We start from the raw sequence: 26796 nt of genomic DNA, 5'->3' as shown, positions 1-26796 counted from the left end.
TTCAGTAGAGTTTGAATGTCTAGAATTTACAAGAAGCCATATCACTTGTGGAAATTTTTGCCTGAATTTTCTTCAGTGTATTGAGTGTGTTTAATCCAGCTCATGTCTGCCTGGTAAATACGTAACATGAAGATGATCTTTATCTTACTGAAGATGGTCTTTATTTTAGAATCTTTTTGTTTGTTTTAAATTCCAGATCCATCTGCTCCACCAGCTCCATCTAATATCAGAATTGCCAATATCAGTGCAAACAATGATGGGAGTGTAAATGTAATGATTACTTGGGATCTTCCAGAAGAGCCTGATATCCCAGTACACCACTACAAAGTCTTCTGGAGCTGGACATATAGCAAATATGTAATTCCAGCTAAAAAAAAGAGAAGGAAGATTACTGATGGGGTAAGAAAGAAAAGAGTAAATGAGACAGAAATATGGCTTATTTCTGGCACAAAATAGAATGTAAGTGTAAAATATGTGATAAATTGCAATGATTTCAGCAGCTGGTAAAGTAGTAGTCTTACTTTTTAATATCACCAACCCAATAGACAATTTTGATGTCTCAATCCCTGTCTTTCACTGAACTCAGGGAGACAAGTAGACTTCTGCCTTAAAATGCAGGTAAGTTCTGTAAGATTTTGCAGGAGAAATGAATAGAAAGTTAAATGCTATTTATCCTCTAAATTCGGGCTTAATTTTATTAATGCTTCTTAAAGATACAGTGTTTGCTTTATTTCAGAAGCCTATCATCACCCGTCACATTGTTCTTTCGCTATGCAAATAAAACTTGTGACACTGTCATATAGAGTAACCATTAAATAGTCAGTATAGGTCCAAGGTAAAAACGAATCCAAAACTCTTTAAATAAGCTGCTGTACTAAAGATCTGGCATATTTCTATAGCAGCAAGTTCCTATGAGTTTCTTGAATCATATATCAAATATTGCTTTATTGGAAAACTATCTGTTGTGATATCCTTACACATATTGCATATTATTTTAAAGTAGTTAATAGAAATAGAAATCAATTACATATAACAGGCTGAACCTAATTCTCAGTGCTTTTAAAAAATGCATTGTGAGCATTTGGTCCCATGTCTATGTTAACACTGTGTTTTGGCTCTGGCTGCCCACTTACACTGTGATGAATGAAAGCCAGAGGGGTTATAGTTCCCTCCCTGTCCCTCAGCCACCAAACCCTGAGATAAATGAAGGCCATGGAAGCTGTGTGCTGAATTCATGCAAGTAAATATGCACAGAAGATAAAGTTATTCTTTGTTGTACTTTTAAAAAATCACTGTGGCAAGATAGGAGTAGGGTTGGACAGTGTTATGTAGAAGAGTGTGTGTTTCTCAGGAAAGCTACCATTGGCTGGAGACCCTCATGAGAGAGGCTACAGCCTAAAGATACAGGAGAGCTTTCTCCGTAAGCTGGTCCTTAAACCACAAAACCCAGAAAATTGTGAAATTGAGCTGGGTCCTTAATGTTGTGTCGGCACTTTGGGTAGGGCACATCCTACATATAAGTATGTGAAAGCAGATCCAATATATAGCGTTACAGTAATTGGGACCGAGTTTTGACCTTGAATACAGGGAAATCCAGAAGAAGCAAGGCAGGCTTTTAGAATATCTTTCATATTACTCCTGGCTTTGTGTACTTTTTCTTCTGCAGCGTGTCATGAAACTGTACAGCAATGCTAGTGAGATTCAGACTTCCCTACAAGACACTTCAGATGCTATTTCAAATCAGTGGTCATTTGAATATTATATCAAGTCTTCAGTCTAAAAATGGAAAATGCAAGAAACTTTAAAAAAAATAAGAAAGGTGGAACAATCTTATTTTTTAATGATCATTGAAGATTTTTTTTTGCTAAGGTTTTACCTTTAGATGTAGTCTAGTCCAAATAATTTTATAATGATTTCCATATTAAATAATTCCAGGTAGACATGCAAATAATTTGACAGCAATATTAACTCTGTTAATTGAGAGTTATAGTCAATGTTATAAATATCTTGGTGCAAAACAAGTAAAGGTAATTAATATTAAATGCTTTTGACAATTCCTAAAGTGTCAAATATGGAAATACATGGTTATCTTTTTCACTCTGGATAGACTGTCAAACTTAAGAAGCACAAAGAATTCTAATGAAAACATGGACTAATGTCTTCTATCTGAAATATGGGATAGAAGGACATTTTTATAAATGCATTTTAAAAAATCAGAAATGTAAGACTACTGAAAAACCTTGACTCTTCTTTGCAATATCATGTGACTTGCCTTAATTTATGAATTACTGACTGGATAATGATAATCCTACTTTTTTATTTCCCCATTAAGACACTTTCATGACAATGGACACTGTATTTTTTTTTTTTTTTTCTGTTTTCCATTCTATAGAGGAAAAGTATCCTTACCAATGGGGGAGTATTTTGGTTGTGCGTTGGTTGCTTCTTTTTAATTTTTATTTTCAGCAGTTGAAACAAACAGAAAATACTGACAAATGTACTGAATGTTAGATTTCAGTTGTCTTCAGACTGGCTATCTTTAGAAAAAGTTTTCAATTTCTTTGCTAACACCAAAATTGAGGGAATGAAAAGTTTAAATTTCTTTGGCTAAAGTAATTTTGGCATAAGGAAAAAACTTGTTATATAGAAAAAACATCTGCTAGTTTTGGCCTAAACAATAGATGTCTATATTTGCTAAGGAATTGCCAAAATTATGTAAACATCAAGAAGGTTAGTATTTTTTAAATTACACAGAAAAACAGTATCTGATAAAATATACTTTTTAAAGAAAGTAAATTTTGTTGAAATTTATACATGAGTTTTCTAATTTCAAAAAAGTAGTGTGCCTAAGATAACAGACCTGCTTTTAATAAGGGCCTGTGTTTCAGTAATACTATAACTGCTTTGTATATTTATTCTATTATAGGCTCAAAATTATGTGGTCCTGGAGGGACTCCAACCTAACAGCAACTACAATGTAGAACTGCAGGCAGTAACACGTTGGGGTCAGATACGCCTAAAAAGTGCTAAAGTTTCTCTCCATTTTAGCACAACTCAGGACACCAGAAATAATAGTGAGTAATTGTATTCAAACAATATGCTGAATGTTTTATCTCTTCTTTATGTGGAATTTGAATGTATTAGATAATGTTTTTTCAAATTTAAAAAAATCATTTTTTTTTTTTTCAAAGCAGGCTGTTTAATAGCACAGTGATACTGTCTTGGTCAAGTTGAGTAACCTTTTAATGTTAAATTTCTTATCTAAAAATTTGCAACAGTTTTTGCCTAATTCTTTGTCTTAGATCCTACTCAAACAACTACAATGAAAATTGAAGCATTTGCATGACTGTGATGTTAATATTTTTAAAATGCAATACAGGTATAAATTCTGACTGTATTTGTCAGTGGCTGGAATAAAACCATTTCTGTCTCTTTGTCTTAACTGGACAGTTTTAGCTTGCAATGTTTTCAAAATCCTGACTATTTTGAGTAGTCCATTAATTCAGATTCTTGGACCACAAAAATTTGTATCTACTATGAGTTGATATAAAACATCGACTCTTCTATTAGGGAATCTCAAATGCTCCATGCCTGGCAAGCAATGCATTCTCAAAATATTCAAGTTAAAATCTTGAGATCTTTAGATGTCAGGTTATGTCTTGTTAAGGTCTTTACAACCTCACATGCTAAGTAATATAATCGAAAAGTGTGTCTGAATCTGAGAGTAAACCATGATTCTTAGTCTTTGTTAAATGTTATTTGTACAATTATAGTACAATACTGAGTTACTACCCCAACTACTGATGTGTCTCTGATTAATACAGTAAAATTATGATAAAAAGATGTCAAAGAATATAATTTTAAATATTCTGTCTTGACTCCATTTCATTTTCCATCCATTTACATTCTTCTTTTAAAGTACACTCAAAGTTTAAACTTCACGTGTTGCCATGATAGTAAATAAAGACTTTCTATATAAAAAAAACCCTCCAACCTGAACCTGAGTAATTGAGATTGAATTGTCGGGTTTGGTACTATTTTATACTTACTGTGAGAAACCCTTTTGTTGGTAGTACTGCATCAACTCCCCATGTCTCTTATGGTCTGTATCACCAATGGGTTTGTGTTGGGAGCAGGATTTTTGTTTCCCTTTTCATTCTCCAAAACATTGTGGTTTTCAGAATCTGATGCAGATCACATCTGATTTATTATTTACAAATCCTCTACCAAATGTTCATTTATCCTATACCTCACACGTGGTGGTTTTATCATTTTCTGTCCACTCCAGTGGCTTCTCTTTCCTGTCATCATCACAAATAGATTTAAATTCCTTCCACAATTTTATTTGGATAATCTAGCCTCTCCTTGATTTTTTTATTTCAGAAGACTGTCCATCAGTACTTTCTGTGAAAGTCTGCTATCTACTAATGTCTAATTAGTATAGAATTACTAATGCCTTGTGCTTTATTTCACTTTATTGTGGTGACCATTTTGCACTAAAAGGTTCTTTAGTTGTTGTATTGTTTTTTAAAACAGAGTAATACTAATCTAAGAGCAATATTTTTGTTTTCTCATATACTTAAAGTATTTGACTGTTCAAGTTATGAACATCCATTTAGTTAATGAGCAGTATTTTGTTTTTAACTGCAAATCAGTGCCTGAGAGAACTAAACCGTATATTTCTTTTACAGTAGAGTACTTCAATAATAAGTCTGTAAACAAATCTGAGCATCCTTTCTGTTAAAGCCATGAAGTAAAGGATTCAAGATTCTTTGAGCCTAAACCACTGATATCACACGTTTTAGTGGATAGAGCACTCTGCTGAGGAGTACCTTTGGACCTTTTTGGACATTTTTTAAAAATGGCTAAATTATAGCTTACATAGAAAAACAAATAAAAACTACTCCTGGAAGAGATGCAAATTAGTCTTCTGAATCTCACAGAAGTTAGTTAGGTACAGAGCCAGGCCTGCTTGAGGTAATTCTAAGAATACTCAGAAGCAGATGGAGAAATATGAAAAAGAAAAAAACATTGCCTGAAATATTATCTAGGACATGACATTCATGCCCCCCCTTTATCTGGGGACTTCCATGGCCTTTGGGAAGTAGTTCCAGAAGCAACATGCCAATTTTGCTGAAGTCCCACTGTCAGTTGCTCTGCTCTCTGTGGAATAAGGTCTAATTTTTTAGGTGTCTGTTCCTATTGTCAAAATAGAGAGTAGTCCATAACCTGATGAAGTAATTTAGTCCTATAGACCTCTGTGAGCTTTGACCCTGGCCCTCTGGCATTATATTTCCCCACATTGCTTCACTATATTTGTGTGCTTCACTTCTGGGAAATGCAGCAAGACTGTCTCTCTTGATCTTTATATAGAAATATTCTAAATTGGTGCCCTGTTTTTTCTGGAAGTGGAGCAGACAGAGAACAGCAAGGCAGAGATTTAGTGAAATTAAAATACTTTAAGTTGAGGTATACCTAATAGATTTAAGTCAGTACTTCTCTATATCACTTCTTTATTTCTTTTTAGGTAGTATAAACATTATGATTACCCTGAGAAAGAATTTGCTTAAGTTTGGTAGTTTTACCTTAATTTAAAACAAGCAAAGAAAATGTAAAATTGTATCACATTTAGCAAAGGATTGACAAAGTAATATTTGACTAAAATGCAAGTAGATTTCAGCTGAAGCTACTCATAGGGCACACTGTTCAAGTTCACGTTACTCATGATAATTAATGAAACATGAGTATTTCCCTCTTTCTCTCAATTATGTAGTAAATATTTTTCCACTTCCTAATTATTAGAAGCTTTATTTTTCATTTAGGTATATTATTGAATTAAATACAACTATTTTTTTTTTGTTAGTCTGATGCAAATACTGCCCTCAATCAGAATTGCTATATTTGCAAATATGCAATGAAAATGCATTTTGAATCATCATTGCTGCCTTTTCAGCTGAAAATATCTAGAAATAGTCAACCCTGATAAATGTTGATAAACTGTTGCCAAACGAAATGCTTTATGAAGGACATCCAGTTACCATTACTTGTTGGAAGCTGGGCACGTAGCACCAAGGGAATTGCTCAAAGTTAATTCTGCTCTTATGATGTTTTCCTAAGCATTCACTCTTCACTGTTGGAAACAGGAAAGTGGGCAGGAAAAATCTTTAATCTGACCAAAGTATTTTTATGTAACGTACCAAAGGAGTATATTTACTTTGATGTAATAACCACATGTGGCACTCTGTGGGTTACACTCAATGCCATCCTTGGGTTTTGTGTATATTCAAACACTGCACAAATATAAAGACCATGAATGATTACACAGAACTACTTCTAGATACTGTGCCCATTTAAAAAGTCAGTGTGTTAACTTTTCTTGGTTTTGGTGATATAAATATACTCCCTTTAGTTATCATTCTTTTGAAAATTTACAGAGCATTTTCATACTAAAATGCATTTCTCTTTTTCTCTCTCTGTCCAAAATATTTTGTTGAGTGAATTTCAAACAAATGATATGCTTTTCAAACTTTATGGACAGTTTGTTCTTTATATTAATTTCACTTATGTAAGATAGTGAAATAAGGTAAGTATTAAAGATAGTATTATTTTCAGAATTTCAGCACTGTTAACATAGTCATTATGCGTCATTGTACTTAAATAAATAATTCCTGATTGTTCTGTGTGTTGCAGAGGAACAGATATCTGCTGGAAAACCCCAGAAAGGACTGGTAGATCCTTACCCAACATTTCAAAGAAGAAAAACCACTCGTTTTCTTAAAATTGGAGCTCCTTTCTATCAGGACAATCAACTTCAGGTCAAAGTCTATTGGAAGAAAACAGGTTTGTGAGATTCTTACTTTACTCTTTTTTTATAGGAGGAACTCTAATCAGCTGCCTCAGACTTGTACAACATTAATATGATATAATAAACCTTGTACAATCATTCAAAGTTAAATCCTACACCCATCCTTCCTTCCCTACACCTTCACATTAGACTGAAACATTGCTTCTCCTCTTTGTGTTACAAACGTGTAAATGTCTGGAAGAGGTGAATGATGTGAATCAGCTATACAAAAATTAGTCAGTCATGTTGGGCACTGAATCTTCCCAGAGCTGAGATAATTTTTAGTTTGGTGGAAATTGCTTCTGAAAAGTTTTAAATAGGGAAATAGAATCTGGCCTTAAGTTCAGCAGAGCTTTTGTGGCTATGAATGTTGACTCCCTGGAGTGTGGTCAGAGGGTCTCAAACAAGACAGTTCCTGGGCAAATTCTCTTCTGATGCCACCGCAGTATCACTTGTTGGAGTTTGTCAGTTGAGAAATGAATCAGGGAATGAATTTATATGGAAATCATGTAGTGGTGTCACAAAAACTAAACTGTAGTTTGAACCAAAATATTTAGAGTTATAGAGGCTCATGTTAAGGCCACAATAGACTTTATGCCAAACTTCATCAGTCACCTTGGATTAGAACAGGATGAATAGTTGACCACAACCACTGGAAAAATCTTTTAAGTCGTTTTTCTGCTAGGCTGCATGAACCCTTCTGTTTTTTAGAAAAATGTAACAACAATTTTATGTTTAAGTCCTACAGTCTAAAGGAAAATGCCATAAATTTTAAGTGTCTAATCAGATTCAATAATCAAAAAAGGGATTTTCCTTTTTTGCCCTATAGGATCATATAGGTTGTTACACATTTCTCCATCTTAGCCATAACAGGTTCATATGCTTTTATTTGAAAATGTGCTAACGCTGTTAGTATTTTAACTTGGAAAAATCTACATGTGTAGCTGTAGCACATGTATAAAATCCATTCAATTTCTGTGATTGAAATAAAGGGCTACAAAATTGATAATCACATTTTCTTCCATATTTTTTCAAATAATTTTAGAAATATTTAAGTTCTTTTGGGTTTAGGTATATGCAACACCACCCTGAATGAGGAAAGGCTATATAACCATTCAATTATGCTATGTAACACAAGAATGTGTCACACCGGATGGTGTGGATTGTGAGAGGTATCTTTTGCTTCTTAAAAAGTGCCTATCTATTTGAATGGTTACCTTTCTAGCCCTGATATTTCAAATACTTTCAAATCAAATGCTTATTCCTCCATAAAATCTGCAAGATTTGGCTTAGCCTGACTACATGCACATTTTAAATGTTTGTGTCTATTGAGGCTATGCTAATTTTCTTTTTACTATCCTTCCCCATCATATTTCATTTTTGCCTAACTTCATGGAAAGCTGGAATAATTTGAAGTTTAAATAAAGGTTGAGGCATTTTTAATTGGGAATATTAAGCTTACCTAATGTCGTGTTTTGAGCCTGGTTGGTAGCCAAACACCACGCAGCTACATTCTCCCCCTTCTCTTCTGGCAATGAGAAGGGATAGATGAGCCAGGCTTGGGGTTAGAGATAGGACTGGGATGGGCAGATCACCCATTATGATCATGAGCAAAAGGCAGACTTGTTAGGGGAAGAAAAAAAAGAACATACATTTATTATAGACACTAACAACACGAAACATAGTAGGACGGTAATAAGCATTGACACATCTTGAAAACACCTTCCCCCCACCCCTCCCTTCTTTCTGGGCTCATTTCTGTTCCCGGTATCTCTACATCCTACCCCCAGCAGCGCAGGGACAGGGAATGGGGGGTGCAGTCAGTGGTGCCGCTTCTTCCATCTTCAGTGGAGGGAGCTTCTGGATTTTTTTCCCCCTGCTCCATCGTGGTCCCCCTCTCACAGGAGACAGTCCTCCACAAACTTTCTCTGACATGAGTCCCTCCCACAGGCTGCAGCATTTCCTTACACTGCTCCGGCGTAGGACACCAACTTTCTCCAACTGGAGTCCCTCCCACAGCTGCAGCCCTTCCCGAGCTGCTCCAGCGTGGGACACCCCCGCATGCTGCAATCCTCCCAGTGCTGAATTACAGCAGTGGGGTCTACCTCTTCCCACAAGACCCTGGCCTTCTTCAGGCACAGCACCTTGATCATCCAGATGAAAAACACAGGCCATAAATCAATGTCTGCTCCACCGTAGATCTTCATGGGTGGGAGGGAGGAGCCACCACAGGATACAGGGGGGTCTCTTCTCCGGCACACCTCCCCCCTCCTTTCTTCCTTCATTCCTCCACTGACCTTGGTGTTCACGCAGCTGCCACAATTCCTCCTCACAAGTCCCACTGCTCGTCACCACGTCCCTTCTTAAATACATTATTGCAGAGACGCAGCTGATTGGCTCAGTTTTTGAGCAGAGGTGGGTCAGACTTGGAGCTGGGGGAGCTTTGAGAAGCTTCTCACAGGGGCCAGCCCCTATAGCCCCCTCCCCTGCTACCAGAAAACCCCACCACTCACTCAAACCCAGGACACCCAAAAATATGCTTTTGATTATCCAAAGTGAGATTTATATATTCTGAGTTTGGGAATGATTATCTTAAGCTTCAGCCTTCTGGAAGTGAGATGTCAACTCATTGTCCAAACTCCCTTTATAGTCAAAAAAGAAAAGCAGGTTACTTCTGATGCAATTCATCCCACACAGCAGCTGAATCATTCTCTGGAGACTCCTCTCTTCCTTCCTGAGTATAGAAGGGAGCCTAGTCAACTCATGTATAGAAGGCTGAGAGATGCCTAACATTTCTCTGTGAGCTGAGGTTCAATTCTGAACAGTTTGAACTGAAAAAATTGAGAGACAAGATTCAAAGTTGAGGGGACTATGGTGTTTCCCACAAGTAGAAGGCTAGGTTGTGCAACTCACAGTCTAAAGTCAAGATTCATCCCAACGGAACAATCGATCCAGCTGCAGCCCTTTTCCTGAAGTCAGCCTGTGTCCAGAAGAAAGATTATGTGTCCTGTGACCAAAATGCCAGTTCCCCTACTGAAATTCACCTTCCAAGTAGTTTTCCAAATTCACTGTTACAGTTAATGGAGGGAAAATCATGACCAGTACAGCACTATTCATCTTGTTCCAAAGTAGGTGTCTTGAATTAGATGTCCACTAATTATGATGGTAAGTTGGATATCAAGCTTATGAGTAGATGTTACACTGTAGTTACTTAAATGTTGACATCTAAATCTGGAGCTGAGTCCCACACTGTGTTACATACCTGGAAGTAATATTTCTAGTAAAATTTATAAATGCCTATAAAAAGAATTAAGGTAGTCAGCATTCCCATAGTGGCTGAGGCAAGGGGTAATTAAGATTAAATGAAGTCAGGGAATATTTTATAGCTTGGAAATAACAGTGTGTGGAAGTGGTGTCATCTCCACAATTGGAGATCTTCAAAGGCAGATATGGCACAGAGCTGTTAGAAATTACATGGATTTACATACTGTCATCTTGTGCCAGGGATGGACCAGTTGAGTTCCTGAGTTGCTGACTGTACAGCTGACTCATCTTGTATGAACATGTGCACACCCAGTTATTGAAGGGGGACACCCAGAGGTCCATTTTGATCATGTGCCGGGAGCAAGCTCTGTCACGTGCACTAGGACATTTAGGTATATGCCCTGGCCATGCAGTGGAAGTTGCCTTCATTTTTCTAACAAACAGCGATAGCACAGGTGTGTGAAGGAGGGCAGAATATGGCAGTTTGTCACGCTTGCTTTTTTCTTTCCTTCTCAAAAAAAAAAAAATCTGTGTTCTGAGTGACAGCATATGCAGTAACTCAGCAGGACCCATTGCCTCATGTGGAACTGAAATATAGCCAGTTACGTGCTCCTGAGAAGCTAGCAGCTTCTATAAGCTCTTACAGGAGTTTGGAGGTTTTGTAGTACATGGATGAGGTACTGACTGTAAATTTACTAGTGACAATTTACTGCAGAGGAAGTCTTTTTCACCATGCAAGGAGCACAGCAGGAGAAGCATATTGGCTGTGTCTTGTCTTTATAGAAGACAGCAGTTACTGGAGCCAGCTGTGTTGGGAACTGTACCCACACGTCCTTCTCCTTTATGAACTGCACTGTCTCCAGTTTTGTTTAGGGAGTTGCAGGAGGTGTAAGAGTGCAGCAACTATAACATGAAATACTGAGAGAGAATTTACCTCAGCCTACTGTATAGCCTAACATCTAGGCTATTGTTGTTGCAGACAGGCAATCAGGTTTCAAATCCTACCTGACAGCTAATTCACTTCTGTGTCTTCTACATGGTGGGTGAAAAACACATTGATTGCTCTAATGTTCTCATTATTTTGTAGTTTGCTATTAAAAACAATGCGCTTTTTTTGGTACAGGAACAGAGCCATTCTGTAGTCCTAAATTAGTATATGTGACTTTAAACCAAGTAAAAATTAAGACAATATTATGAAACCACGTGAAATAAGTATATTGATAATGGTAAGAGTTTCCATGACATAAAAAATAATTCAAGAAATACAAGTCTCAAGCTTGAATATGTTGGGCATTTGTAAATTAAGCAAAATTTTGATTGGTTGTAACAATCTTCGCTTCGTCTGGTTTGATTTTCAAGTTTTTTGTACTTTCTGTGATGGACTCCATGGTCCTAACAAGAGATGGTTGCAGTGGTGATGAAATAATTAAGTTATTAGGATTTTGGATTTGTTTAAAATGAAGACATTTAAACCAGCATGGTATGTTGGTATAGAGTGTCTTTTAGCTGTAATGAAAACTTCTACAACTACTAAAACAGCAGTCTTTCACTTTGTGAGAATGTTACTCATTTTCTATAGTAATAGCAGCTCATAAATTTTTGTTGTATTCCTGAATTCAGAGACCCTAGCATTCCGCCTAGACCTGAGATTATTTTTATTTTTTTCTAATTCTGTCCAACACCAAGATGGCTCTGTAGAAGGGTTTTGTACTGCCTCCTAACACTGTAGCATCACAGCCCACCACAGGTTACAGAAACCAAAAGGAGGAAAGACTTGTGTGGATTTCTCTCAGTCTCAGATCAGTTAGGAAACAAAACATGTTCCTAATGTTGTTTTGGATTATTACTTTACTTTCGTTAGTCCCTTTGTTAGCTGAGAAATTGTTTTGCTTTTGAACCATTTTACTCTCTCTAAAAAGGACAAAATAGAATAGAATCATAGAATAATTGACATCTGGAGGTCATCTGGTTCAACTATCTGCTCGAAGTGGAACTCTGAAGTTAAATCAAGTTGTTCAGTCCCATCTGGAAGGCCCTATAACAGATGTTATTGTTTTCTGAATGACAGGGAAGGTGTCCTTTATGAACATCAGGCTTCAGAGTCCATCTATCAGTTTATTGCAATGTACCTTAGGATTTCCAGAACGTATGGTGATGTTTCTTGACATTCAAAGATAGTTCTTCCATTACTACGAAGATGTATTCTTCAGTGTCATTTGCAGATGTGTCTCTGGGAAGCCAGTGAAAGACCACAATGACAACATCAGGGCTGAAGTTTTTGGTGTTATCCTTCTGGATAGAATTAATCAGACTTCTGTGTAACAACTGCAATAGAGGGAGTGTTGCAAACTGTTACTGAACTGGCTTTATTATACAGTAAAGAAGTGATTGCTTATCAGTACTCAGAAACTGAACACAGTACTTGAGTTAAAGTCTGAGTAAGTGGATGGAAGATCCTATTTCCATATAAATGCATCATCATTTGCCACTGTTTGGTATCAGGAAAGACTTACTTAGTTCTGTTCTTCGAGTGTCATTTCTTAAGTCCCATTAGCTTCAGTAAGCATGAGGCACGAGTGGCATGTAGGATCTGGACTTTATATTAAACTAAATCTCTTTCTGAAATAATCTTTCAGTTTGAATGCTTAGTATAATGGCAATAATAACTTTACTTCAGGTTCTATACTAGCAATAATAAATCCATACTTCTGGCAGTACAAGGTGCTTAGCGAATTAACATAATTTTGCTAGAAAGAGTCATCACAAAAGCATATTGTAATTATATGAACACAATAGCTTCTTTCTGAAAGAAGAATATGTCTTTCACTTGCTGCTTCTGATTTAGGCCTGGGATTAGAGAAACACAGTACATTCCTTAAACAGCATGAATCCCACTTTTGTAATGAAAAGAAGAACTTGCTTATAGCAAGATTTTTTGGCCATCTCGACTGTGTGAAATTAGAAATTATGTGCTATTTATGTCAAATAACTCCGTGGTGCTGGAGTCACAGTGCAACATCCATTACCAAGAATGGATGCACTCTGAACACCCTACTTAAAAGGATTAGCTACTTAGAATAATTAAGATCCTCAGTATCTTGTGCAGTAATCAAAACTGAAAGTGTGAAAATAAAAAGGTCCTTATGTTTCCTTTGTTCCTCAGTGGTTTGGCAACTAGAGACCTGAGGTTTTGGACTTCAGCTGAAAAGCCTTCAAGTTGATGCAAATTTGTGTATTTTCAGGGTATGAAAATAAGATATTTCCCATAGACAGAAGGAAATAAATAATTATTCTTTATGAACTCACTGCATCAGTTTCCATCACTTGCTGCAATAATTATAATACATGAAAATATTAGAATGTATTTTAGTATGATGATTTCTTTCCAAAGCAACATGTCACAATAATATTTTGTCTGCCTTCATTACTGTTTTCTTAGTGCCTGTTATTTGAGTATAATGTAACTCTCCTTGCTCAGGTAAAGCTTTAGTTTCCTTCACTTTCCTTTGAATTAAGTCTATGAGCATTTAAATTAAACATTTAAAGTACTTCTAGATATTTAAAATCAATATATCTGCCCCTTGATTTTGCTTAAAAAGACAAATATTTAAAATGCATTAAGACTTGGCTTCAGGCTTCTTTCTTTGTGTTTCTGGTAAATGGTAAAGCAAAAAAAAATAATAAAAAAAAGAGAACACTTAAAGCAGGCAGAGGCAAAGAATCCTCCATTGTCTGATAAATTGACCGAACAAGAATAATGAATTAAATTACAAGGAAGACTATAATGCAAGGCAAGGCAAAGCAAACAGAAAGCTGCCATGAATGCTTTTAAAACCAGATCTTAGGAAAACAAAATTAACTTTCACTTAGTTCAGAGAGATAAATGAAGTGACTCTATACGCTGACTCTTTGTTTGCAATATGGTCTCTCATATGGCAGGTTTTAAAATAATTGAAAGCTTTCCTGTGTTATCCTATGGTTCTTTCTCACAGAACTAGTGCCATTGAAGCTAACGTAACCCTTCAATGCCAGTTAGAGTTTCTAGCTATTATTGTAAAGAATTCAGCAGTAGTTGCTTAACACTAATGAATTATTTAGTTTGGTACTAACTGTTGCACTAGGAAGATCAGTGTTTTAGCAGTTGACCATTTTCTAACTATAGATATTTAAGCAGTAAAATATTTGTACTTGAAGGTATTGCTCTGGTCCAGATGGTTTTTTCAACAAGATCTCACTTGTAATTATAGCGAAGTACACAACAATGTATTTCCCCCATATTTCTATGTGAATATAGAGACATTGGCTCTGCAGGGGCTGATTGTGTGGGTACAGATAATGTGCATTTTTATTTAGGTATTTAATTAATAAAGCTGGTCCGAGGAACAGGAGTATTCAACTAGATCAATTCTTTAGAAATTCACCAACAGACATGGCATAATTTTGCTTTTCCACATGTGCTACAACTGACTCAGATGCTTGTATCCTATGGGCTTCCCCAGTATCCTGCCTGGGGAGGTAGGTAACGCTGCCAGCTTTACCTGTTGTGAGAAATTATTCCAGAGGTAAAAGAATATTCTGTCAGAAGTATCCTCTGTGTGATCCCTACTCCTCCCTAACTTTGTTTTACATAGGCCTAAAGTAGTTCCAGGAATAACATTTTTGTTATCCCACTTCTGTTTTTTAAAGTCTCTTTGCCATTTTGCTTCCTGAAGAGGCTGAAAAGGGGAACATCTGGGCCATCTCCAGTTGTACTTTATAAACTGACTACAGGACTTGAACTATTTGGTCTGTGTCCACATGTGATGTGCTAACAATACTTAAAACGTTGCTGATGGGAGTCATGAAAAACATCAACAAATAATACAGTTTGGTAGAGTAGATAGTGTGCAACATCTTGAATAGTATTCAATTGATTAGTGGGACAAGTGTTAAAATCACTTTTACAATAGTGGCAACCTCAGTGTCACCTTCCCTGCAAATTGGACAATATGGGGGAGTCTTTTCAAGGGCACAGTTTACTGCATCTCTCCATGTTTCCACAGGAAGAACAGAAAACCATTACTGAATGCCTTTCATTCACTTTCAAACCTCTGTACATTTCAGAGTAGCTGGTTAAAGCTCTTGGTATGAGAGACTTGGGAGCAAGTCTGTCCAACAGTTATTCCCAGGAATGTAGTTGGAACTGATTCAAAGTCTGCCAGGAATTCAAATATCAGAAGCCAAATCAGAACTACCCGCTATGGTCCCAGATCTCAGATAGCACAGAAGATTGATTTTGCTTAGCAGGCACCCACTAATGTCTGCTGAAGTCAGACTGTGGCTGTACTGGACTGGTTTGGTCCAGAACATTCATTAGACTAGTTCTAACACCTTGTATAGTTGATCCAGTTACTGTTTAATTTCAAAATTTACATAGTGTATGCTGTTCACAAGCCCTCAGTATCATCTGAATCATACTCCAGAAGACCTTTAATAATTTTGAAAGTCTATTTAATTTGGCTTAATTTATGCATTTAAACAAAGTCTTTTTATTCTTAAATTTAATAGCTGAATACAAATTTAAGCTTGATTTCTTCTGAACTTAAATTAAAAGATCAAATAGAAATGTAACTACAAATTACCTGGTCCATGAGTGCAGTCCAGAGATAAAGCATCATTATGTGGGATGTGTACCTGTGGTCAGACTGCAGATACACATCCAGTATTGCATTGCAAAATCATTTATCAAGACTTAACTCACTTCAAGACATTGAAAAAAATTAACTGTCCAACAAAAAAATAAACTGTTACCTGATATTTAATTCTTCAGGAAAAGAATCTGTTTTCAAAACCAGAATCTTTATGTTCCTTCTTTATGTACTGTCTACCCAGTACAGTTTTCTACATTTCTTATTACTTCTTATGTATTGCCACAACCTATAAAGTTAATTATTTTAACAACAAATACAGAAATTTATATATATATATATATATATATATATATATATATATATATATATACACATAATGTCACTAACATTGTCAATGGTAATGTCTGTTCTTATGCAGTCTGAGTAACTGAGGGATAAAACAGCAAATTTTTTACCATCCAATTCTTCCCCTCCTTTCCCCAAACTGTATTACTAGGTCACATTCAGTCAAAGTGTTGTTTTATATGCTTGCACTGTCATACCTGGAGCAATACTACTGTGAGTAAAAAGATACTGAAGTACTGCAGTTTAGCAAAGTACTTTTCATCAGCTATGGGGTAATAACTGCTCATAAGTGCTCTCTTAGCCTACCTAAGTTCTGAAGTAAAATATTTAGCTTATGATTTAAGTAAGGTTAAACTATCAGCAGTGAAGCATCACGCTTATGGTGAAGATGGTTTAAAACAGCAAGTGTCCTCTTGTAAATTCGGTCAATTTTCCCCCACATGCATCTTTTTAACCAGTATTGTTTAATTAGACTAGTTTATAAGGTGTCCAGAATACCAGTTGCATAAACTCTACAGACAGGGAAGGAAACTGAACTATCTGAATGAGTAACTAGATTTGGAGGGAAAGCTACCAAGAAAGGGTATCTGACATTCAAATTATGATCTAAATTTAAAGATGTCACATTTATGCAGCTGATGAATAATGAGTTCTTAAACACCAGTTGGTTTTACTCCTGTGACCGTAAACAGAATATAAAAAGATCCATAGTAATCTAGACCAAAGGTCCATCCCAAAAGGCATTCTCTTTTTGTCAGGGTCCAAAAGCAAATCCAAAGGAACATAAGAATGGGGCAAGCATGTAATGATACTTCTGCAGATTATTGTCACAGTTTCAGACAACTTCTAGTTCATGGGATTTCCTGAACCCAGTGTGATTTAATTGTATTTATTAATTTTCAATGCATTTCTCTTCCATGATAATATCCAGTGTCCCATCAGGGTCACATAAATTTTGGACATCTGAAACATCTTGAGCTATGGACTTTCAGAGTTTTAAATGCTTGTTCTGTGAAGAACCACATTTGTTTATTTGTTTTTGTCCTGGTTGGGGCTGGACTAGAGTTCCCGTTGGTCTGGCAGCGGGAGGAGCTGCAGCACCCTGAGACCCCAGGGGCTCCCCAGGTCCCAGTGCCCTCACCTGTGTGCGGGGGCGGGGGGAGCACAGCTGGAGGGCTGGGCCCCGATTGGCCGATAGTCCATGTCACGTGACATTGTGCTCACTATATAAAGGCAGGAGTGGGCCAGGAGGGGCTCTCACTTCTGGGAGTGTTGCTGTGGGGCCTTTGTGTTTGGGATCGCCAGCCGGGAGCAGGTGGGTGTTGGTTGGTGGGAGGTGAGCAGCTGTATGGTACGTTACCTGTTGATGCTGCTCTCAGTGTATTGTTCTGTTACTGTTATTAAACTGTTTTTATCTCAACCCCCGAGTCTCCCTTTGCCCCTCCGATTCCCTCCCTGTTCCCAACTGGGGGGAGGGTGGGTGAGCGACTGCGTGGTGTTTAGCTGCTGGGTAGGCTCAAACCATGACAGTTTTGAAGATACTACTTCTGTCTTCATTTGAATACTTATTCTTACATTGCAGACACAGTGAAGCTCTGTTCACCCTGTCTGTACACACATGATTTTATAGATATTTAACCAGTTTTTGCTCGGTTCTTTTTCTCATAGACTTAGTAGTCTTAGACCGCAGATTTAGAAACTGCGTATTAATGCTTTTAACTTTATGAATAACAGTTCAGCAAGCAACATCCTGATATGGCATGACATGTTGCATCCCATGAAAGTTCAGTTTAGGAACGCAATGGAACATTGTACATGCATTACAAACTCACCTGTCCAGCTTTTGCATAGGGTATGAGAGAGAGGGGTGTAGCAGGGGCATCTCTGCTCACTGTGGAGTTAATTAGGGGTAAACTGTGTCTGTACCTTGACTCTGGAATTGGGAAGGGGTCCCAAATTAGGTGCCCTCAATATAACCTCCCCACCTAAATCAATGTCCAGATTTGTCAAAGTTACACAGAAGGCTAAAGTTAATAACAGAGTACCTAGTGACATTTTCAATAGATATATAACCATAGTGAGCTTTGGACTTGTTTGTTTAGGTTTTTTTCTTTTTCATTAAATTTAGTTTTTGGATCCGTAGATACCTTTGAAAATCTGGCTGTGAGGGAATAATGTAGGAAGCTTCTATTCAGGCTACAAGCAGCTTTTGTGAGACTTGGAGCTTACAACAGGCAAATTTCCTTGTAATAGAAAACCAGATTGAGATACTGTTGACCTCGCTTTGTATAGGATGTTATATGGGGGAAAAGGAGTGAGGGTAGAGGTAATGCTGCTTAGAGATGGTCCCAAACTTAAATCCCTCAATATAAATATCTTTAAACCCTGAGGCTTTCTAGGTCTAGATATGGACACAAATACTGTGGCTTGGGCCTGTCATTAAATTACACACTAATTGCTTATTGTATTATACAAAGAATGTGTTCTGTAGAAAGAAAGTTTGTTTTAAATGGCATAATGTAAGAAACAAAATCTGTGATTTAAATGATACTGCTTATATTCTATATAAGAGGAGGAAACGGTATCATTTGCCTTGTTAAGAAGTGTTTATTGAATGAAGTTTAAATATTAACTGAGAGTTTTGGTGTTTATTTTAATCATACTGCTTGAATAGGTGATTATTAAAAAGTTCTTTTTCTCAGGGTTGTCATGAATACCATGAATTTCATAACCAAATACTTGACACTTTGGATTTTTTCCTTTTTTTATACCACTGTGTGAATCAATGCACAGGCAGCAAAAGAACCAGAGCTGTTGTCATTTCATTTTTTTTAGAGAATTTACGTAAACTGCCTGAGACAGAACACATCGACAACATAGTTTTTACAGGAAAAAAAGGAGTGCAGCTAAGCTCGCAATGCATTAGCGCATCAATGTAACATTTTATCATTAGTTGAAGGCAAATTGTGTTTACAACTCACTTCGCATTTGCTAAACTACCATGAGTAAAATAACACTTGTTATTCTATCATTATTTCTTGTCCTATCATTAGCTTCCGAATTCAAATGTTGGCAAGAAATGCCACAATTCAGAGAAGCATAAATGGCTCGTGATACAATAGGTGAAGAAATAAGTGTTATGATCAAGTACTGAGTGAGATCATGTTTTGCTTCTCTGCAGTACACTGAAGTATTCCTTCCCAAACTGTTCTTCAGTCATGCTCTTATTACAATGCAATAAGTACCATGTCAGTCACTTTGTACTAATCGTGCCTTCAAAATTGAAGCAACTGGTAGTAAATAACACTGCTTCATTTATTTACTTGGATTTTTCCCATTTTTAAGCCTTCCCTGCTTATTTTTCTACTGGACCTCTCCAGCAACTGAGTTTTAGCACAAAGTGTTTATGGAAACTTGCATATTGTAGAGCTCTGTGTTAACATGGAGAAGAATGGTGGCCTGATAGATGAATGCAAGCCTAACAGCGCAGAAGACACTTCATTATATTCTATCTCAACTATTTGCATAATAGTTCTTGATGTAGAAATAGAGGCAGGTTATGCTGCACAGCAGAAGCTGCTGCTCATCATTCTGCCAGAACCGCGGGATGGAAGCCTTGTTGTGCTGTATTAGATCCACAGTTGTAAAGGTGTATCAGGGTCTGCCTGCCGGGAGAAGACAGAGCAGGAACACTTCTTCAGGAAGCCTTTTGACTTGTACACATCTCTGGGCACTTCAGAGATGATAAAGTGTTTTCTTTATGCAAGGCATCATAAATTTCACCATTTACTGTTGTTGCATTTACATCCGCCCTAGCGCAGCTTCACCATTCAATACAATGAGATAAATAATTTTTGCCCTGGGTGGTGTGTTGTTTGACACAGGATTTATACAGAGCTCCCCATAATCATACAGTAACTTTGCCATAGAAACAATTAATCAAGCTTTTAGATACTGAGACATGCACTTTACATGCCCCAAGCAGATTCTTCCCTGTGCAGTGATACTAAATATAAAATCTTTACCCTTTATAGCGTATTTTTAGAGCAGTAGTGCTGCAAAGAACATAATCCAGAAAGGAAATTACTTAATTTTTGCTATATTTCCTTCTTCCTATTAGTCTAAGACAATCAAAGACATGTTCAAGACCATCTTTTAACTATAATTTTATGGTCATTAGTGTCGATCTTGGTAGGTACTAAACTTTCTGGCTTTATCCATTAGTTACTCAACTATTGAAGTCAACATGACTGTTCATATGCTTAAGTGCTTTGTTGAATCAGGGCCAGAGTGCTCAGAAGCTTGTAAGATCAACCCCCCATTATGAGAAGAAAAACTAAAATCATGTGGTCAGTCGCAAATAATCATTGCAGTTTGCTGTATGAAATATCAGCTTTAACAATATATAATAAATCCAAGGGTTCAGCTACATGCAGAACAAACTCAGTAATTTTCTTACTGAATAATTTCACAGAAATTTCACTCTCCCTACAGCATTCTTTTTGAAGAAAGGTTAGATTTGAATGAAGTCAGCAGGTTTACATATGGATAATTATCTTCCAAACTTTGATAACAACTCCTTTTGACATACAGTTAGCATATTAACTATATGTACGTATTTTTCAGGGGGTCAGTTTGCTGAAGTAACTGGACAAAAAATATAGAACACCATTTCTTTTTTTAACGAAATAGTTGTTTGACATATGCTTGTTATTTATATTAACTCAATACTTTTATGCTGCCAGGTAAAGGTTTTCATGTAAGTATGTTTTATTTTATGATTTTTACTTTTTTTACCATATTTTATTCTAATGGGAAAATCTACCAGACGCTGCTTATTAATTATTTCAAATCCTATCATGATAGAGAAATCAGTTTGACGTTACTGTGTTTATTGATTCCATACATTTTTATTGTAACTAAACATTAATTTGAGCCGCTGTTGTTGAACATGTCTGCTTTGCAATCTTGTTTTCCAGCAAATCCCATTTGATTTTTCTTCTAATAAATTTTTATAATTTGGTTGTCTGCATAATAGTGCTGTCACAGCTGGCATTAATCAGCGTTTTTATACCGAATTATAGAGACCCACAATCCAACAACCACCCATCAAACATAACAATATACAACTCTAGAGCTGAAATAGTTTTACAGCAGAGACCGTTATCATTATTGCCACTTGACAGGGGTGGAACAGAGATAAGGAGCCACGAAGTGCTTTGCCTAAAGACCTCCAGCAAACCAGCAGCAGAACTAGCCCCAGTTCCCAAAACAGTCTGCTGCAATTTTCTTGCTGTGGGTCACAGGAATGCAAAGAAATACATACCTCTTAAATCTGCTTACCTGGTCTCCTGGAGTGACAGTAGGCTGTTGTCATATCAGTGGCGCTGGGTTGTGTGAACAAACTTCACTGCTGTTTCTGCCCATGCTGTGCCAGTTTTCTGGCTACAAATCAGTCTTCAGTTCCTCATGACTGTCAAGTTGGCGCCCTTCTGCAACAATAAATGTAATATAACACAGAAGAAAGTATTTGAGGCAAAGAAAGGAACTGTCTGCAGTGACATGGTAGAAAAAAAGAAACCACATTAGATGAAATTACTCACATTGCTGACAGTAATGGAAATGTACAGCAGAACAGAAATGTGGAAAACGTTGGCAAAGATGGGATCACTTTTTTATTTAATTTGTTTTCAGTAAACTGTAGAACCATTTAAACCAAAAATTCCAGATAGGAAAAGTTGCAGTTACCTGGCATTGTGTTGGGTGATTTTCTAAATGGGTCTCAGAACTTCAGATTCTGTGGAGAGAATATGAGATTTAGCAAATACAGAATGTAGAACTAAGATATTCATGTTAACCATCGTTCAGCTGTGGCTTATGTATGTTGCAGTATTCTAAGCAAAAGTTTTTGATATAAGATGCTTAAATAGTGGATATGAACCTGAACTTTTCAAAGTGGCAAACATGTATTTAGCATTGGCATTAATAGGATTTTGGGCTGCTTTTACAGCTTGCAGGTTGAAGCTACAAAATAATTGCTCATTCCCCGCCCCCCCCCCCCCCCCCCGAAAAATCTGAAATGTGTTTATTTATTTTTATTAAAATGAAACTAAAGAGTTTATGTTGGGGACAGGGAGAAGGAAGATAAATCTGGCAAAGAACATCTTCCTAAACACAATCAATAGAGAGATAACTTCGTGGAGATACTTATGTGAAATTAAAGGTGGGTTTGGATGAAACATAAGAGGGAGGAAATAAAAACATGTATCTTTTCAACATGCTTTAGAACATCCCCTGATCAATAAATTTCTAGTTAGAGATTTAAGTTTTCTCTCCAACAGTTAGCTACATGCCCTTGTTCAGCAAAAGAGCAAAGCATATGTGGAGTTTTAAGAAAATGCTCATGTGATGTCTGTACAGGAGTGTTTTCTTAAGTGTAGGAACTAATTTTATGCTTCAGAAAATTTACTTTGAAAATCATAGCTAAAGTAATTAACATTAGCTATTAGTTTATTTGAAAAAGTTAGTTATGTGCAACTGTCTGAAAGCTCTAAAAATCTTTAGCTTGGGCAGCTGGAGTTTCCATGTCAGTAACTTTTAAGAGATTTTTAAAGTAGTTTTCCTGGTTTGCTTTTTCTATTTATTTTTTAATTTTTAATTTAAACGAACTTGAGAATAAAAGTAATTGTTTGAATAAGCTGTCTGTTGTAACAGTCCTTTAAGGAGTCCTTACTTAAGTGACTATTCTGTTGACTAATTTCACAAGCGTAGAGCTGCTCAAATGAATGCTAGCACTTAGTATGTCCTTCAAGTTCAGTGTTTCTATGAAAATATTTTGAGTTCTGGGAAATGCGAATGTTTGCTGTTTGTGCAAGCATCAGTCTTTTTAGTGCCAAATGGTATACTTTCTAACCACGAGAACAATGAAGTTATAAAGCTTTATAAAGGCTCCTAATTTGAAGTACAGAATTAAGAAAACTCCAAAGAAGTAGATAGATTATATACAAAAAAAGCTTTATACTGTGACATCTGAAGTATCAGGGAACCAGTCTGGCAGTTTCTTTTCAGTGTTATGTAGCTATTCTAGAAGGCATAGCAGAAATTGCTGATAAAACTGGCCAAAATATTCCCATTAGATACTGGATATTCTGTTAATATTAACTGCTCAAATAACTTTTCAGAAAAATATGTGGCTGTGGGTTACAATGTATTAACCTTATCTTGGCTTAATTCAGAACCATTAGCTTTGGTGGTAGTGGCCGATATTCAGCTAGACTGTAGCTTGGAGGGCTTGTCCAGTGCCTACCACTGAGTTTGTAATGGACAGCTGAAAACAAAAATCTAAATAAAATTATAGCAGTGAACTCACTAAGAGAGTGTATATTGCTGAAAGGAAGGCTGCAAGAAACTTTTTTTGCATGTGATGTAAACACAAAATCTGATGTATAATGTTGCATAAAAGCAAATCTCTAGAGCCATGAGCTTTGTGAGCAAGTTTATAAAACAAATGTATATTTTAATCATTTTTTGGAAGCCTCTTATGTGTCTTTTTAGATCATTCCATACATCTTGTCCCCTTTTGCTTTTAAAAAATTTAAAGAAAATTTCTAAGCCAATCTTGTTATTTATTATACATACTTGATGCATGCACATACACTTTGAGTTTTTCATGCTTCTATCTTTATTTATTCATAAATTTTTCTGCCTTTCCTTACTTTTAAAAAAGTTTGTCTCAAGTAGGAGCTACTTCCCTATTATATTTCAGTTTTGAACCCAAATTATTCAGGCTTTAGACCCTGACAGGATAGATTTGTTAAAAGGAGAAAATTGTTTTTATTGTTGTCAATTGTTTCTACATTATTCTTTTTAATAAGAAGCAATTAATATGATTATGTTCAAATCATTTAGATAATAGCAATCATAAAGGTGGAGATGATAACTGAAGAAGTTTTAGTCTTGAAAAGTTTAGGGAAGTCAAAAGAGCTTGTTCTAATAAGTTTTGGATAACCTTAGCTGATGCTGTCATGATACATTCCAATTTATAGAAGTTGATGTACTTTATATATGCAAAAACCTTTTTGAAATAACTTTTAATTACATACTCACTGAAAAGAAAGAAAATTCTGTCTTTCCAATATAGGTTATCAGCATATCAGGTGTGAGAACTATCAAATATAAGATTCAGTTGTTCATTCTGTTTAAATAAAAAAATACAAAATTATGTTTATTAAGAACCTTCATCCTACATTTTCAGTCAAAGCTGATAGGAAGGGAAATAACTAATTTTTTAAACCTCTTTATGATTTTCTAGCTCAAATAGAGAGGTTATCAGAAACCACAGCTTTTTACAAATGGGTTACTAAGGGTTTGCTAATGCAGGAGAGGAGAGGTAGGAAGAAAGAAAAGAACTGCCTGAGGGGAGAAGCTTACCTAAGGAATGGAGGTGGAGCTGCAATAAAATCCAAACAGAATTCTGCTATGCCAAGAGCTGGAAATACCAGATATCTTGGGTTACAACCTGTTTAATTACATTTCTGAACAGAGGCTTAGTAAACCTCTATGCTCAGCACTGATGCTGAGCTGTTGTAAGCTCTTGATGCTTGTGATTTATCTTCCCCAGTTGCCCATGTAATGATATTCAGTGACTTACCTGAGGTATGTTTCATATCCAGTTCTTGATGGCTTGATAATGGCAAAGCTTTATTGGCTTGGAGAATCTCTACCAAAGAGAGAGTTATTCATTTATGGATTGTAAGTGAAAGTTTTTATGAGTGAAAATAGCAATTTTTTAGCTTTACAAAGAGCAGTCCACCTTACATGCAGATATCAGTTGTGATTATCAGATAATATATAGATTCACTGTGGTTAATTGGCACAGAGTGTACATGATAAATATAACATGTTTAATACAGGAGCACAAAGTTTTCAGGTCCCAAGAAGCTAGGCATTTTGTTTGTTTGTCTCGGGACAGGGGTGCAAGCAGGTGATAAGCAGTAATTGAGTGACCTGGAAGAGATGAAATCAGATGAAACCTACTTACAAATGCACTGTGAGTTTGTGTCTTTATCCAGTAGGCACATAAAGTGGGAAAGCCCAGAAACTAAGAGGCAGGTGAAAGCACATCCATTTCTTTATTTTTAAAGGAGAGGGAACAATCACAAGGCAATAAGTTATTTCATTATAGATTTCTTTTTGAAAAAAAATGTTGGGTTTCCAAGGAAATCACACACATAATTGGTATACATATTGTTATGAAGATAGCTGCTGCAAAAATCTATTTCAAGGAGCTTCTAATCAGTCTTTTTACCAGAATACTATTTGAGCTAGTTTCAGACACTATTTATTTTCTCTTTAGTTTACAATCCTTCCCTTCTGCATCTGAATTGCTCATAGCAGTCTAATGCCAGATCAGTCCTTAAGGCATCAAAGATACTTGTTTTCCCTCCTGAAACCCACAGTCTGGGAATTGGCATTAGTGGCTATGTCATACCAAACTTATTAATAATAGCAGACATAATTTTGCATCCCCTGTATAAATATAGAGGAGAACTAAATCCAGAAAAATAGCAGGATGTGTTTGCACTACCTGATGAGCTTTTCCTCTTTTGTCTAATTCTTTATTGCCCTTTGTTTTGCTTCCTTATGCAATCCGTATTAGGCAAGCTAGAAGAGCTGGAAATTGGTTGAAAGCTTATACTATTGATACTGCAGCAATGTTTATCATTGATTTAAATGGGAGCAAACTGAAGCCTTTGGTATTAATGCTAAGAGTCAAGACTTTTATTTAGACAGATACTGAATAGATCTCATGATATATTCTGAAAAGAGAAAGCTCAAGGAGTTACAGACATTTTCACATATCTTCAGGCACAGATTTCTCAAGCGGTGTCAGGTAGCAGTATTGCAATGCTCTAACAATATAAATAGTCACAGGCAGTTGACACAAAGTCATTCCCATCATTTGCAGGATGTTAGAAGTAGCAGCGTTGAGGTATATTTTTCGAATACTCTATTTAAATGCTTGATTTTTTAAAAAATGTAAGCAGTATATGCTTACATATCTGAAAATGCCAATTCACTATTTTTATGTTCATCTCCATTAGCTGATATAAGGTTTACATTATGTATGTGTGTAATATTTTCTCTGTTCTATTAAAGGATGCTTAGGAACAAGTGAGAAACTGCCAAATCTGCAGTACTTAAAACTCCTATTTTTATCCAGAGAAGCCAGGAAAGTTGCAATGGTGAAAGCATAATTATAATATATGTCATTTCCTCTCTTTTTAAACCATTTAGATATCAGCATGAATCAGTTCCAAGTCCACTGGTTACTGGAGTCCTGTGCACGCAATGACACCAAGGGACTTGGGAAAGTAACTGAGCTGACTTACGTAAGTCTCCATTCAGCCTTCTGCTTGACTCTGAATGGCTCCAAAGCAGCCAGAGAAAGGATGGTTCTGTAACAACACAGTATGCTTTATACCATGTTTCATAGATAACTAAGAATGTTTCTTTTTTTATCTTTCTCTTCTGCAAAAGATAAAAATGATGTATCTGGACTGTTTTTTTTTTTGTTTGTTTTTGTTTTTTTTTATTTTTTAAACCCACACTAGGCTAAAGTTTTATTTTTTTTGGCAGTGTTATTCAGAAAACAAGAGCAGGCAAACAAACTTCTTAGCTAAGTACTTACATATTTCTACAGCATATAGAACA

At 36.2% G+C, this 26796-nt stretch overlaps 1 protein-coding gene across 2 annotated transcripts in view; it reads left to right on the top strand.

Moving 5' to 3' along the window:
- ANOS1 (anosmin 1) overlaps positions 1 to 26796 on the top strand; it is a 151986-nt gene that overhangs the window by 112516 nt on the left and 12674 nt on the right. For both annotated transcript variants that reach the window (XM_042788932.1, XM_032986926.2), the window contains exons 7-10: positions 197 to 399; positions 2927 to 3074; positions 6691 to 6840; positions 26380 to 26474. In XM_042788932.1, coding sequence (XP_042644866.1) covers positions 197 to 399; positions 2927 to 3074; positions 6691 to 6840; positions 26380 to 26474 — 596 coding nt within the window. The remainder of the gene's footprint in view (positions 1 to 196; positions 400 to 2926; positions 3075 to 6690; positions 6841 to 26379; positions 26475 to 26796) is intronic.

This window comes from Tyto alba, unplaced genomic scaffold, assembly GCF_018691265.1.
Source record: "Tyto alba isolate M040663 unplaced genomic scaffold, T.alba_DEE_v4.0 Super-Scaffold_14, whole genome shotgun sequence".
Lineage (NCBI taxonomy): Eukaryota > Metazoa > Chordata > Aves > Strigiformes > Tytonidae > Tyto > Tyto alba.
The sequence above is the reverse complement of the archived record's forward strand: the minus strand, read 5'-3'. Positions and strand labels throughout refer to the sequence as shown.